This window comes from Aedes albopictus, chromosome 1 (assembly GCF_035046485.1).
Source record: "Aedes albopictus strain Foshan chromosome 1, AalbF5, whole genome shotgun sequence".
Classification (NCBI taxonomy): Eukaryota; Metazoa; Arthropoda; class Insecta; order Diptera; family Culicidae; genus Aedes; species Aedes albopictus.
This window is the reverse complement of record NC_085136.1, coordinates 137,093,057-137,108,253: the sequence shown is the minus strand read 5'-3', so window position 1 is coordinate 137,108,253 and position 15,197 is coordinate 137,093,057. Positions and strand designations below refer to the sequence as shown.

Below are 15,197 nucleotides of genomic sequence, written 5' to 3'. Positions count from 1 at the left end.
GTGCCACACAGCGTATAAGACGGTGTGCTTGGCACCATTGGCGTAGCTAGGGGGGGTTCCAGGGGTGCCTGGCACCCCCTAGAATAAATTTGGCACCCCCTAGAATTTGTCCTTGACAGTCACCTAAAATTTAAAACTTAATACTCTAATACTATATTATTATATGGCACATTTGAACAATCCTTAAGCACACTTTGGCGCTTTGAATACATACATGTATTGGTAAAAACAATCAACAGACTTCTCCATGGATTCCTTCAGACATGCCTCCAGTGATTCTTCCAGGAATTTATTCAGATATTCATCCAGAAATTTCTCAAAGAATTCCTCCAGGAGCTTATATTGGCCTTTCTCCGGGAATTGTTGCTAGGATTCTCGGCAACTCCTGCTGCGATTCTTCCAGCATTTTTTTTTGGAACTCCTCCAACAATGCTCACTGTGGTACTTTCAGGTATTCTACTAGGGAAGTTCTTCCGGAAAATCTCCCCGGGATTTTTCTAAAAATCCCATCAGTGATTCCAGAGATTTCTTCAAGGATTTATCCAGGACTTCCTCCAGAGATTCTTTCAAAACATCCGCAGGGGATTTCCCCAAAAACTTCTATTGACCTTCCTCCATGAATTCTAGCCGGAATGTTTTAATCAATTCTTATTAGGACTCCTTCAGAAATACTTCTAGAGATTTCTCCGGGCATACTTACTTACTGCAATACTTTCGAGAAATCTTCCTGAGATTTCTCCAGAAATCCCTCCTGCGATTCCATCAGGGATTCCTGCAGTATACTTCTACCGACTCTTTCAAGGAGAGCTGTACATATTCCCCCGGCATTCCTGATTCTAGGATTTCTCTAGAAATAACTCCTCCTCCCGGAATTCTAGGAATTCCTCTAGATATTCCAGCTGGGATTTCTCAAGCAATTCCTGCGTTTATTCCAGTTATTCTTCTTCCAGAAATTCAAACTGTGGTACTTCAAAAATTATGCAACGGATTCTTCTAGAGCTTTCTGCTGGCTTTTTGCTGGGATCTTTCCAGGCAAACATCCTGGAATTCTTGCAGAAAATCCTTTATTGTTCTACCACGGGTTTCTCCAAACACTCATCCAGGAATTCCTTAAGATTTTATCCAAGGATTCCTCCAGAAATTCCTTTTGGTCTTCCTCCAAGAATACCTCAAACACCTTCTCCTCCGGTTCTTCCAGCAATTCCTACAGAAATTCTTACTATGATACGTACAGAAATTCTTCTAGTGATTCCTATACGAATTCATTCTACCATTGTGGCTGGAAGTCAACTGGAAGTCTTCCGGGAAATCTTCCTGAGGTTCCTTCAGAAAATCCTCCTGCGATTCCTTCAGGGCCTTCGCTATAGATGCTTCCAGAACACCTCTACCTGTTCTTGCAGGAACTTCTCTGGGTATTCCAAATATTTATCTTTGGATTCCCCCAGGCATTCCTGATGGAGTTTCTCTAGAAATTCCTGTATAGTTTCCTCCAGCAATTCCTTCTAGGATTTCTACAATGATACATCCCAGAATCCTTCTAATAGTACCTTCTGATATTTTTCCTGTGATTTCTTCAGAAGCTCTCCGGTGGTTCCTCCAGGAATTTTTATCCAAAATATGTTATCCAAGGATTCTTTCATAAATTTCTCATGGGATTCCTCCATGAATTCCTCTTGGTCTTTCTCCAGGAATTTCAGCTGGATTTCTCAAGCTATTCCTGCTGTGGTTTTTCCCGCAATTCCTCCTAGGACTCCTCCGAAAATTCTTACTGTAATATCTCCCGGAATTCTTCTAGATATTCTTCTAAGAATTTCTCCAGAGATTCATTAAAAAACTTACTGGAATTATTCAGAGCAATCTTCCTAGGAACCTTGCTTTCGGTGTATCCTCCTGGAAATCCTAAAGGATCCTGGGATTTCTCCAAATATTTATCATTGGATTCTTCCAGGAACTCCTCTTGGTTTTCAACACGGAACTCCTCCTGGGATTCCATAAGCGGCTCTTGTTGCTTGTAATGTTTCAGCGATGCCTCCTCGGTCTCCACCTTACTATGATACCTGCAGGAATACCTCTAGAGTTTTTCCTGCTATTCTTGCTGGGATTCTTCTAAGCATTTTTCCTAGGATACTTCCAGGAATGCTGTTGATTCTTCCAGAGATTTTTCTAAAAAAACATCCAGGAATAGAGTTTTTATTCTAGAAATTAATCATGGTATTACTCCCGGAACTCCTCTTGGCCTTCTTTAAGGAATTCCAGCTGTAGAAATCCCAATAGAAATCTCTAGAGGAATCTCTAAACGAGTTCCGGGAATAGTAGGAAATTCCAGAGAAATGCTAGGAGGTATTACTAGGGAAATCTCTAGTTAAATCCTATAGGAATATACGATAAAAAAAACTAGTAATTAATTAGAAGACACAGAATATTGCTAATTAACAAATTGAGAGATGCATTTTAAATAAAATCGCGTTCTGGTGGTATTCGTACCCACGACTTCGTATTCGCTAGACCGCAGTATGGCCATTTATGTGAGGGTTCCTTCGGCATGGTTTTTATTTTAATTTCTGTGGTAGTTTTATTAAATTTTAATCATCAATTTCTTTGTATTTTTTTCAATAATTTCAATGGCTATTCCTCTGAAATTGTTTCAGTTATTTTGTTAAATTCTCAGGCAATAATTTTATCGTGATTGCTTTTGTATTTCTTTATGATTTAATTGTATTTATATTTATTGCTTCCGAAAAAAGCTTAATTGGAAATCCAGAAATTCTTAACTGGGCTTGCTCGAAAAAAGTTCTATGGAATTCCTGACAAATTCCCAGAGAATTGTACGATAATCTTCCAATTGATTTACCATAGAACTTTCAAAGCAGTTGCCAAAAGAATTCACATAAGAATTACCAGTGGAATTACTGAAGAAAATATTTAGGCTTTTTAAAGAAATTGGTCAAATCCAATCTAAAAATAAACTGCCAAAATATATTCTATAAAAATTTCCATAAACATTCACAAAACAAATTTCTAAGAAATTCTCAAAGAATTTTCCGAAATCATCAAAGGATTTTCTGAATAAAATTTAGAAAGAATTCCAAAAGTAATTGCCGTGGTATCACAGTAAGAGAAATTTTAAAGAACCACCAAAGATTTTTTTCTCAATTAATTCTCGAAGGAAATCTTTAAGAATTTTGCTGAAAAAAATTCCAAAGGAATTACCGAAGAAGTTCCCAAGGTAATAACACAGCGCAACATTTTTTTGTCTCAAGAGCAAACTTATGTGTCTCCGAAGGATTTTGGGCCGCTGAATCCGAATCCGGGCTCAGATTTGCTCCAACACGTCACAATTTTGAGCTATACCTCAATTTATAGGGCAAAATATGTGATTTTGGGCTTTTTTGACTGCAAGTTATTAAGCACAGAAATATTTTTTTTAATCAATCAAAAGGTTAATTGGTCAATTAACATCTAAATTAACGACTCATGCAAAATATTTCGTTTTACCAAATCAAATTTGATAGATTTAAGCATTTTATGTTAGTATGAAAACTTGCATGCAACTTTTGGAGGGTGACTTGTATGGGAAATATCGTACCTAACATAAATCGATTAAAACTATCAAATTCGATTTGGTAAAACGAAATATTTTGCATGAGTCGTTAATTTAGATGTTAATTGACCAATTAACCTTTTGATTGATTAAAAAAAATATTTCTGTGCTTAATAACTTGCAGTCAAAAAAGCCCAAAATCACATATTTTGCCCTATAAATTGAGGTATAGCTCAAAATTGTGACGTGTTGGAGCAAATCTGAGCCCGGATTCGGATTCAGCGGCCCAAAATCTGTCAGAGACACATAAGTTTGCTCTTGAGACAGACCAAAAGTTAATTTTTGTTACGCTGTGTAATCGAAGTTTCCAAAATTTCCAAAGGAATTGCTGATGAAATTCTTAAATGAATTTTCAATGCAAGTAACATCGGAATTTCCGAAAGTTATTCCTATAGGAATTGCTGCAGGAATTTCTTACATAATTACTCAAGAAATCTAGATGAAATTGTCTAAATAATTTTCATTAACATTATAGAAGCGGATTATAAAAGAATCTCCGAAGCAGTTTTCGAAGGAATTCACGAAAAAATAGCGAATAGCATAGATAATGAAAGTCCAAAAAATCGACAAAAACCCCAAAAAAATGTAGAATAAATTGCCGAAGACATTTCCAAAAAAATTTGTGAGGAAATTCCCAGAGTCATTGTCGAATGAATTACCAAAGGCTTTATTAAAAATATTCGCAAAAGAATCGCCTGACGAGTAATTGGAGAATTTTCAAAAGCAAATATCAATAGAATTGCTGACATTAAAAAAAAAACAATGCTTAAAATATGTACTACTAAAAATTGGCTAAGGAACTCCCGAAAAAACAGTAAAAAAGCCAAATATTCTCCTAAAGGAATTGTGGAACAAATCTTCAAAATAATTTCCGATGATTTTTTCAAAGAATGCGTGAAAGGCGTTCAGTATCAAATTCCAAACGTATTACCAAATAAATTCTTAAAGAAATTACCGAAGGGGATGCAAATATATTACCGAAGATATTGCCAAATACATAGGAATTGCTGATAGATTCGCAAAAGAAGACTTAAATGAAAGCTGTTGAACTCAGAGTTGGCCTCAAATCCTTCCCAACCTATCTGAATTAAACGACCAAGTTTCAGGAAATTTGGCCAACAAAAACCTTATAAATATGACGAAGAGAACAAACCTGCCGATAATACCTATTGTCACCCTACATATATCATACATGAAAGAAATTAAGGGTGAATCGGTATTTCCTTTTACAAAAAAAAAACAAAAAAACCAGGAAGCCACTGAAACTGGCACCCCCAAGGCACCCCCTAGGAAAAAATCCTAGATACGCCAATGCTTGGCACCTCTTGGCACAATGTTCCAAGCGACTAGCCCCTTGTGTATTGCTTCAGAGAGGGGCTAGAGCACATTGCACCCTCAAGGTTAGCTGCGTAGCCTGCAGCAACGAACATAGTTGACTCGCTCTGGAGAGTCCATCACGGTAACCTGCTGGCGCTTAGCCAGTTTCCCGAGTGGTCCTCACCACTCACTTTGTCCTCGGAAGGCGGGCAGGGTCAACCCCGCCCGTGCCCAATTGCTTAGCAGGCATCAAGAACTGATGTCCTCGTGTAACCCGATCTGACCTGCCCGCAATGGAAGGGTATCACTACCCTTCAGGCCCTATCAGATGCACCCGAAGGTTGCAGATAGCAGGGTCTCACCTACCGATCTGGACTGCAGGGCACCGGTATGACCTACGAAGCCGACTCCGAACCCCTGGACCACCTCTTGTAACGCATCTGAACTAGTCATTCTCCGAGTCCACTCGCCACCTCCTCTGTAGCTCCCAGACGATATGGGTGATAGCCCTTGAAGCGGTGTTCCAGCCAAACTCATCTCTACACATCCTCTGGACCAAATTGTCCGGAGTTGTGTCCTCCCCGCATGTGGCAAGCAAGCGATCACGCATTGTGCGAAAACGCGTGCACACGAACAAAACCTGTTCCGCCGTTTTCTCTAAACCATTGCACACTGGGCATTCGGGAGAATCCGCATACCCGAAACGGTGTAGATACTGTCGGAAGCAACCATGACCTGTAAGGACCTGTGACAGATGGAATGTAACTCCCCATGGCGCCTATAAATCCAACTATCTACCCTCGGTATCAACCTATGGGTCCACCTTCCTTTGGTAAAACTGTCCCATGCGCGCTGCCATTTGACCATAGAGGCCATCCTGGCAGTCCTGCGTATGCCCTTTGTGCCGCGCATTTCGAAGCACTCCATGTCCTCACTTATAAGGATGCCGATAGGTACCATACCAGTAATGACGCAGAGAGCGTCGTGTGACACGGTACGGTACGCGCTCGCAACCCTCAGGCACATAAGCCTGTAAATACTTTCCAGCTTCCGTCGGTAGCATTCAGTACTTAGCGCAGTGCCCCACGCCGGGCCGACATACCTTAGTATGGACGTAGCAACACTAGCCAGAAGCTTGCGCTTACTGACGTACACCGCAGAGCTATTGGACTTCATCCGGGACAGTGCCGCAATAGCTGTGGAGGCTCTTTTACATCAGGCATAATCGATGTGGCTACCAAAGGTAAGCTTATCGTCGACAATCACGCCCAAGTGTTTGACGAAGCGCTTTGACAGGATAGTGCACTCGCCTACACTGATGTCCGTCTGCTGCTCCGACTTCCGGCTGTTCACAACCGTCACCTCAGTCTTGTGTTGAGCCAGCTCCAGTTTCCTGGACCGCATCCACGCCTCTACAACCTTGATCGAGTGGTCATTGGCCAACTTCACCTCCTCGATCGTTTCACCGTAGATTTCGAGCATAATGTCGACGGCAAATCCGACAATCTCCACTCCCACTGGGTACTCTAACTTCAACACCTCGTCGTACATGACAATCCATAACACCGGACCCAGGATGGAACCTTGCGGACCTCCTGAGGTTATGTGAAAGCACTTCCGATCCACCTCCGTATCGTAAACTAGTACACGATTCTGAAAGTAGCTTTCGAGAATCTTGTACATGTACCCCGGTATCCCCAGACGCAAGAGCGCATCGGCAATAGCAGACCAGCTGGCGCTATTAAACGCATTTGTTACATCTCGAGTCACTACCGCGCAAAAAAGAATTCCCCTCCTCTTAGGCTCGAGTGCTTTCTCGGCGGTTTTTGTAACCGACAAGATAGCGTCTACGGTGGACCTCCCCTTCCGGAAGCCGTACCGGTTGCTCGAAAGACCATTTTCGCCCTCGGTGAACCTCAACATTCTATTGAGGATGATCTTTTCGAGCACCTTCCCCGCCGTGTCAATCAAGCATATTGGTCTATATGCCGACGGGTCTTCGGGTGGTTTCCCCGCCTTGGGCAATAGTACCAGGCATTTCTGCATAGCAGACCTGAACATCTCGGGAGCCTCTGCAATAGCTACTTTTAAAGCCAGGTTCGGAACTCCGTCCGGGCCTGGGGCCTTACCTACGCTAAGGGACTTAGCTATCCCCGCAAGCTCCACATCGGTGACCCTCTCCTCATCACCAGCGCCAGTCCCCGGCTGTCCTCCGAATGGAGGCCAAGGACTAGGATCATGACGCGGAAAAAGCCCTCCGATGATCCCCTCCAGCATCTTTGGAGATTGCTCAGTAGGAGCCATTACACCTCTCGTCTTGGCCATAACGATCCCGTAGGCGTCGACCCACGGGTTCGCATTGGCACTCTGACAGAGACCCTCAAAGAAGCCCTTTTTGCTTGCTCTTATCTCGGTCTTGAGCGCGGCTTTTGCAGCGGCGAACACCACCCGCCGTTCGTTTCGCTCTTCCTCTGATCGTGCTCGCTGCATCCGCCGCCTAGCCCGTAGGCAGGCGCGGCGCAGGTCCGCAATCGCGTCGGTCCACCAGTAAGCCGGTGGCCTCCCATTTCTAGGGTGGACTCGCCTAGGCATGGTCGCATCACACGCACGTGAGAGCACCGCTACCAGCTCGTCGCCGTCTAAACCGATTAAATTACGCTCACGGCGGAGCGCTTCCCTAAATACCTCTTCGTCGAAGTATGATGTCTTCCACCTACGAGGGCTTGGCCTTGGCCTAGCCGCCTCTTCTTCTATCCGCTGTCTGCTGTTGTTGTAGTCGATACTGTAGCGAACCGCCAGGTGGTCGCTGTGAGTGTAGCCATCATCTACTCTCCAGTTCGAACTACTTGTTAGGCCAGGACTACAAAAGGTCACGTCAATAATTGACTCCGCTTCGTTTCGACTATAGGTACTCTTGGTACCGACGTTAGCCAAATCGACATCTAAGATGGCCAGTGTTTCTAGCAGGATCTGACCCCGCTGGTTCGTGAAACGGCTTCCCCATTCCACAGCCCAGGCATTAAAGTCACCCGCTATTACCACCGGCCTTCGCCCTGTTAGCACGGTCGTTAAGCGGTCCAGCATTTGCATGAACCGCTCGATCGGCCACCGCGGAGGCGCATAACAGCTACAGAAGAAGACTTCGTTTACTTTGGCGACCACGAAGCCCTCGTAGGTAGTAGACACCAACTCCTGCACGGGGTATTTACCCGTCGTCCATATCGCCGCCATTTTCCTGGTCCCATCCGAGGCCCAGTTGCCGTTGCCGGCGGGTACTCGGTATGGGTCCGAAATGATGGCGCTATCCGTCTCCCACTCAGAAACCGCCTGACAAAGCAGTTGCTGAGCCGCATCACAGTGGTTCAGGTTCAGCTGTGTTACCTGCACTGTGATTTGTTGTTCACTGCGGCTTTCTTAAAGGCCGGGCACCCTGGACCACCCATCGTATGTCTGTTTTTCGAGGTTTTCCCGGTACAGATCATGCAGATGGGCGGACTCGTGCAGCTTTGGGCCTTATGACCTTCAGCGCCGCATCGCCTACACAGTTTGCGCCTGTCGGGGCCTTTGCAGTCCCACGACTTGTGTCCTGGTTCCAGACACCTGAAGCAAACCTCTGGTGGCTCGTGGAATGTCAGGTGACATACACACCAGCCCACCTTTATACTTCCTACTTTAACGGACTTTTTAACATCCGCCACAGGTAGCTGAACCAAGGCTATCTGTGTCCCTGCTGGTCCTCTCATTAGCTTAACGGCTGCGGCGGCCACCTGCACATCGCACTGTTGCCGCAGTGCCGTGACGAGCTCTTCCACTTCGGTGATCTTGTCAATGTCTTTGACCTTCAGAGTCGCCTCATGTGTCAGAGCCCTCACCTGCACACCCTCACCAAGGACCTCTTCTGCCAGCCTCTTGTAGGCGGCGCCCTTGTGTTCCTTCTGGCGCTTCAGCTCCAGGATCATCTCACCCGTACGAGTACGTCTAATACTGCGTACGTCGGCTCCGAGACCCTCAAGCTTGGCGTCGCTTCGCATCGTCTTCAAGACGTCCGAGTACTTGGACTGTTCGGTCTTGATGACGATAGCGTCGCCTTTCTCGCGCCTGGCACCTGCCTTCCTACGCCTTGGCTTGGCGTCCTGCACTTCTGCCTGCGGATTCACCTTCTTCTTCCTCTTCAGCTCTACCTTTGTCCAAGGAGGGTCCTCTCCTTGGATCGCCCTGCTCTGTGGCTGCTGACGGTGATTTACCTTCGTCGACCTGTCGATTTGGTGTTGTGCGGTGGGTTAACAGAAAAACATCCAACGCTTCTCCAACGCCGACCTTCCCCTCCTGGATCTTCTTCAACGCCCTCTTGAACGTGTCTACGAACCTTTCAGCCTGACCGTTCGACTGCGGGTAAAACGGTGCCGTGGTGACGTGATCGATGCCACTGTCGCTGCAGAACTGCTGGAACTCGCTGCTCGTGAACTACGCTGACGAGCGTTCCGGCATTCCCAGCCGGGCAAAGATGCTGATCGTGGCTGTGGAAGTGATCCGTTGTGTTGGCACCCCTTCCGGCCACTTCGAATGCGCGTCGACTGCCAGCAAGTAGTGTACTCCGTCGATGGGACCGGCATAGTCCACATGAACTCGCTTCCATGGGCCAGTTGGTCGTGGCCACGGAACGGGTGCTTCTTTCGGGGGACTCCTTGCTACGGAAGCGCAGTGCTTACACGCCTTCACGTACTGGGCAATCCCCTCATCAATCGGCGGCCAATAAGGTACACCGGGGCAAGTTGAAACGGGTGGGGCAAGATGAAACAGCGGGTTAACATGATGTTTTCTTATGATGATTAACAGTTCGATCGCCATAACACATAGTTTTTGATTCAAACAAACTTTTAGCGAAGGATAAATTCCCATATTGTATTGACCCCTATTTCAAAACATGGTGTTTCATCTTGCCCCACCCGTTTCAACTTGCCCCGGTGTACCTTACACATAACTTCTCGCCAACGCCTTGATTCGTAGGATTCCGGAGTGTCCCCGGTGCAGCTGCTGCAGAAACCGCTGCCGATGCCTCTCGGGAATCATCAAGCGTTCCCCGAACATGATGCACTTTCCAACGGTGCACAGCAAATCTCGCCTTCCATGGAGCTGGCGTATTTCCGGATTCACGATTTTCGCCTCTCGAAGATACCGGTACACTTTGCGCAGCTGTTCGTCGGATTGCGTCTCCTGTTCCACCGACTTGAAACTGAGCGGAAGACAGCTTACTGCTTCGTTCGCTACAAACCGCAAATCCTCCTCTAAAATCACGCTCGCAATCACGTTGATCAGCCTCGACAGGACATCGGTATTCCCGAACTTCTCCGTTTGCACGTACTCGATGGTGAAGTCGTACAACAGCAACGTCAGCGCCCAGCGCTGAAGACGTTTCACCGTGTACACCGGAATACCTTTCCGTGAGCCGAAGATCCGAACCAAAGATGCGTGGTCGGTCTGCAAACGAAACTTCCTGCTTGTACACTATTTATGAATCACCATGTTGATCATATGAGTGATCCATAAACTGTGGTCATTTTTTGCCGATTCATAAATTGTGGGGTCACTGTAAAACATATAATTTGGACGGCGAATTAAAATCGCGTTGTTACGATAAAACGAAACAATAACAAACTAACTTTATTTACATTTTCACATTGGACAACATTCATTCACATTAACGTTTATACATGTATGCGCTGTGTCGACATCTGTGGCGAGTCCAGCAGCGGCGGAATAGGTAGGGGCTATCCGCATTCCAGTTGATCCCAAGGGGAGAAGTTAGGTTAATAGGCGCAATGGGGGAGTAATATTCCACCTGACACAGGTCATTTCAGGCCGTTGTTGCTTTCGACAGTATCCACACCGTTTCGGTCATGCGGGTTTCCCCGAATGCCGGTTTGTGTTGGTTTAGAGGAAACGGCGGAACACGTTTTGCTCGTGTACTCGCGTTTTCGCACAATGCGTGACCGCATGCTTACCACATGAGGAGGCGACACAACTCTGGACAATTTTGTCCAAAGGATGTGTAGGGATGAGTTTGACTGGAATGCCGTTTCACCCACATCGTCTTGAAGATTCAGAGGAGGTTGCGCGTTGACTCGGAGAATGGCTAGCTCAAATGCGATACAAGAGGTGGACAAGGAGTCCGAAGTCGGCTTCGTAGGTTATATCAGTGCCATGCGGTCGAAATCGACCCTTACAGCGATTAAGTGGCCTTGGAGAACATCCTGGTAGCGTTGCTGTAGTGCATTGGCGTATCTAGGATTTTTTTCTAGGGGAATACCGATGTCCTGCCTGGGGGGGTGCCAGTTACAATGGATTCCAGGTTGTTTTGCTTTTTTTTTAAATCCGAACCGTTATACTGACTTAACACTCTCCCCGCCATGTGAGGTTTGAGAACTTGATAACTTGATTACGTATAATACATGGAATTTGTATTTTCATTTTGAACTTTACTTTAGGTAATTCCTTTAGCAATTCTTTTAGTGAAGCCTTTGGTAATTCATTCGACATTGACTCTGAGAACTTCCTCACATTTTTTTTTTTTTGGAAATATCTTCGACAAGTCATTCTACTTTTTTCGGATTTTCGTCGATTTTTTGGACTTCCATTATCTAAGCTATTAAATATTTCTCCACCAATTTCTTCGAAAACTACTTCGGAAGTTCTTTTGGAAATCGCTCCTATAATTTAAATAAAAAATCTTTAGACATTTTCTTCTAGATTTCTTCAGTAATTATGTAAGGAATTCCTGCAGCAGATGATTTCAGAACACCTTCGGCATTTCTGATGTTACTTGCATTGAACATTTATTTGGGAATTTTATCAGAAAATCCTTTAGAAATCTTGGAAACTTGTATTATTACTATAGGAACTTGTTCGGTAATTCCTTTGGAAATTCATTCGGCAATTTTCCAAGAGAACCCCTACGGAAATTTCTTTAAAAAAATCTCTGGTGGTTCTGTAAAAATTCTGTTACTGCAATTACTTTTGGAATTCTTTCTAAATTCTCTTCCTAAATTCCTTTGATGATTTTGAAAAATTCTTTGAAAATTTCTTCGAAATTTTTTGTGGGAATTTTTATAGAATATATTTTGGCAAATTATTGTGAGATTGTATTCGGCCAATTTCTTAAAAAAAAATTACTATTCTCATCAGGAATTTCTCTGGTAGTTTTTATATGGATTCTTTTGGCAACTTCTTTGAAAGCTCTAAGGTAATTTTGATAGATTTTTTTCCGGATAGAAGAGTTCCAGGTGTAATACCATGATTTATTTCTAGAGTAATCCATGAATTTCTGGATGAGTCTTTAGAAAAAATCTCAGGAAGAATCAAAGGCGTTTATGGAAGTATCCTAGGAAAACTGCCTAGAGGAATCCCGGCAAGAATTCCAGGAGAAATCTCTAGAAGGATTCCTGCAGGAATCACTGTAAAATTTTCTGGAGGAGACCTGGGAGGCATTCCTGAAACATTAGAAGCAGCAGGAATCGCTTATGGAATCCTAGGAGGAGTTCCTGGATTAAAGTCATGAGGAGTTCCTGGAGAAGTCCAACAAGAAATATTTGGAGAAATCTCAGAATTTTTTTAGTATTTCTGGGAGGGCACACCGAGGGTACTTCTGCAAGACTCCTAGGAGATCCCAGCAAGTTTTTGAAGGAATCTCTGGAGGAATTCTTAGAAGAATCCCTAGAAGAATTCTGGAAGGTATTACAGTAAGAATGACAGGAGGAGTCTTAGGAATCACAGAAGGAATAGCTTGAAAAATCCAGCTGAAATTCCTGGATCAAGGCCAAGAGGAGATCCTGCAGGAATCCCATGGGAAATTTATGAGAGAACCCGTGAACAAAATATCTTGGATAAAAATTCATGGAGGAATCACCGTAGAGTTTCTGAAGAGATCACAGGAAAAATCTCAGGAGGTATTCTTAGAAGGATTCTGGGAAGTATTACTGTAGAAACTTCAGCTGAAATCCTAGAAGGAATTGCTGGAAAAAACTGTACAGGAAATTCTAGAGAAACCCCATCAGGGATGCCGGGGGGATGCAAAGACAAAATCCTTGGAATACCTAGAGAAGTCCCAGCAAGAACCGGTAGAGGTATTCTGGAAGAATTTATAGAGAAGGCCCTAGAGGTATCGCAGGATGATTTTCTGAAGGAATCTCAGGAAGAATTCCAGCCAACATGCTGAGATTAGTTCGTATAAGATTTAATTTTTTAATTATTCCTAGTGATGAATTTCTGGACGTATCATAGTAAGAATTTCTGGAGGAATTGCTGAAAGAATCACTGGAGGAGTAGTTTGAGGTGTTCTTGGAGAAAGAGTTTATGCAGGAGTACCATGAGGATTTTTTGGAGGAATCTTTGGATAAAATCTCTGGAGGAATTCCTGAATGAGACCTTGGAGAAATCCCTGGTGGAGCAACCAAAGGAATTTTTGTGAAAATTCCAGAAAGATTGCCTGGAAAGGTCTCAGCAAAAAAGCCAGGAGAAAGCTCTAGAAGAATCCGTAACAAAATTTCTGAAGTACCACAGTTAGAATTTCTGGAGGAAGAATAGCTGGAAGAACCGCATGAATTGCTTGAGCAGTCACAGCTGGAATATCTAGAGGAATTCCTAGAACTCCGGAAGCTATCATAGAAGTAAATTCTAGAGAAACAGTAGAATCAGCAATGCCAGGGGTATCTTGAGAGAAGTTCAAGACAACAAACTCTAACAAATTCCAATAGTTCACTTTGAAAGTATCGGCAGAAGTATACTGGAGGAATCCCTGATGGAACGCAGGAGAAATTTCTGGAGGAATCTTAGAAAGATTTCCCGAAAGTATTGCAGCAAGTCAGTATGCCAGGAGAAATCCCTAGAAGTATTTCTGAAGGAGTCATAATGGAAATTGATTGAAGAATTCCAGCTTTAATTCATGGAAGAAGATCAAAAGAAGTTCTTGGGGAAATCTTGGGGAATTTCTGGAAGAGGCTCTGTAGAAAGCCCTGGATATATCCTTGAAGGAATGTATGGAAGAATCAATGAAGGGATGTTATAGAAAAATCTCAGGCAGATCTTTCGGAAGAATATCCGGAAGAACTTTCCTAGTAGAATTCCAGAAGGTACCACAGTGAGAATTTTTAGAGGAGAAGAGAAATTGCTGAAAGAATCGCAGGAGGAACTTCTGAAAGGGTCCCTGGAAGATTGCTTGAATAATTCCACCAGAAATTTCTGAAGAAACCGTAATAGAATTTTTTAGAGGAATTCTTTAAAAAACTGTAAGTAAGAATTTCCAAAGAAATCCTAGCAGAATTTGCTGGATTAATCTCTGCAGAAATTTCTAGCATTTACAACCCCATCAGAACTGCCTGGACCATCCTAAGGGAAGTTTATTGAAGAAATAACGGGAGGAATCTGTAAAGGAAGCCTAGAAAAATCACTGTACGAATAGATAGAGGTATTTGTGGAGGAATCTATGGAGAAGTCTGTTGATTGTTCTTACCAATATCCAAAAGGCCAAAACGTACAACAGTTATATAAGTAATTCCAGGTGTGCTGAAGTTTTGTTCAAATGTGCAATTAACAAATATTGGAATTATTGTGAGAAGTTTTAAATTTTAGGTGACTGTCAAGGAAAAATTCTAGGGGGTGCCAAATTTGTTCTAGGGGGTGCCAGGCACCCCTGGAACCCCCCTAGCTACGCCAATGCTGTAGTGGCGTCGGTCTACTGGGTTGGATCCCGGTCCGCGTTTGGAAAAGGGTCCTCGGCAAGATTGGGGCAGGTGGAGGCCCCATGTCGGCACGTCCTTCTGTGTGCTGCCTGATAGGCCTTACTTGCGGGAAAGTCAAATTGCTGTGCACGCGGTATCAGTTCTTGATTCTTGCTGTAAGGATAAGTGAAACACAAATTTATTTACGAAGAAAATTTAACGACTAGCAAGTGGTTGTCGAGATTGAAAGCTCGTGACTCCTTCAATGGTGAGCAAGAGCAACATTATCCATGTCACTAGTAGCCGATAGCAACAGAAATTCTGAAACTAAATGTAGAGATGGGTTGGACACTCTCTCCATCAGTTATGCACGTAACTATAAAAATCAGCGTCACATTGTATGTAACTGTCACGTGCTCCTAATCCAGCACTTCCGTGTTAATCACTACCAAGTCGAGTCATCCTCCCATCAATGTAAACATATTTTTCAGAGCCAAGAACAAACGCAATCTATCCATGACGGCCTTTCAACGTTGATTCAACGCACGCTGTCGAGTGAGTGACGA

The 15,197-nt window shown here is 44.0% G+C and overlaps 2 protein-coding genes across 2 annotated transcripts in view; both read right to left on the bottom strand.

Moving 5' to 3' along the window:
- Positions 1 to 15,197, bottom strand: part of LOC134285187 (uncharacterized) — a 316,349-nt gene that overhangs the window by 138,024 nt on the left and 163,128 nt on the right. The gene's annotated exons all lie outside the window — the stretch shown is intronic.
- Positions 9,890 to 10,914, bottom strand: LOC134289530 (uncharacterized). The gene is made up of 2 exons (XM_062855465.1): positions 10,806 to 10,914; positions 9,890 to 10,353 (listed from the first exon to the last, which is right to left on the bottom strand). The coding sequence occupies exons 1-2, from the start codon at positions 10,912 to 10,914 to the stop codon at positions 9,890 to 9,892; spliced, it is 573 nt and encodes a 190-aa protein (XP_062711449.1).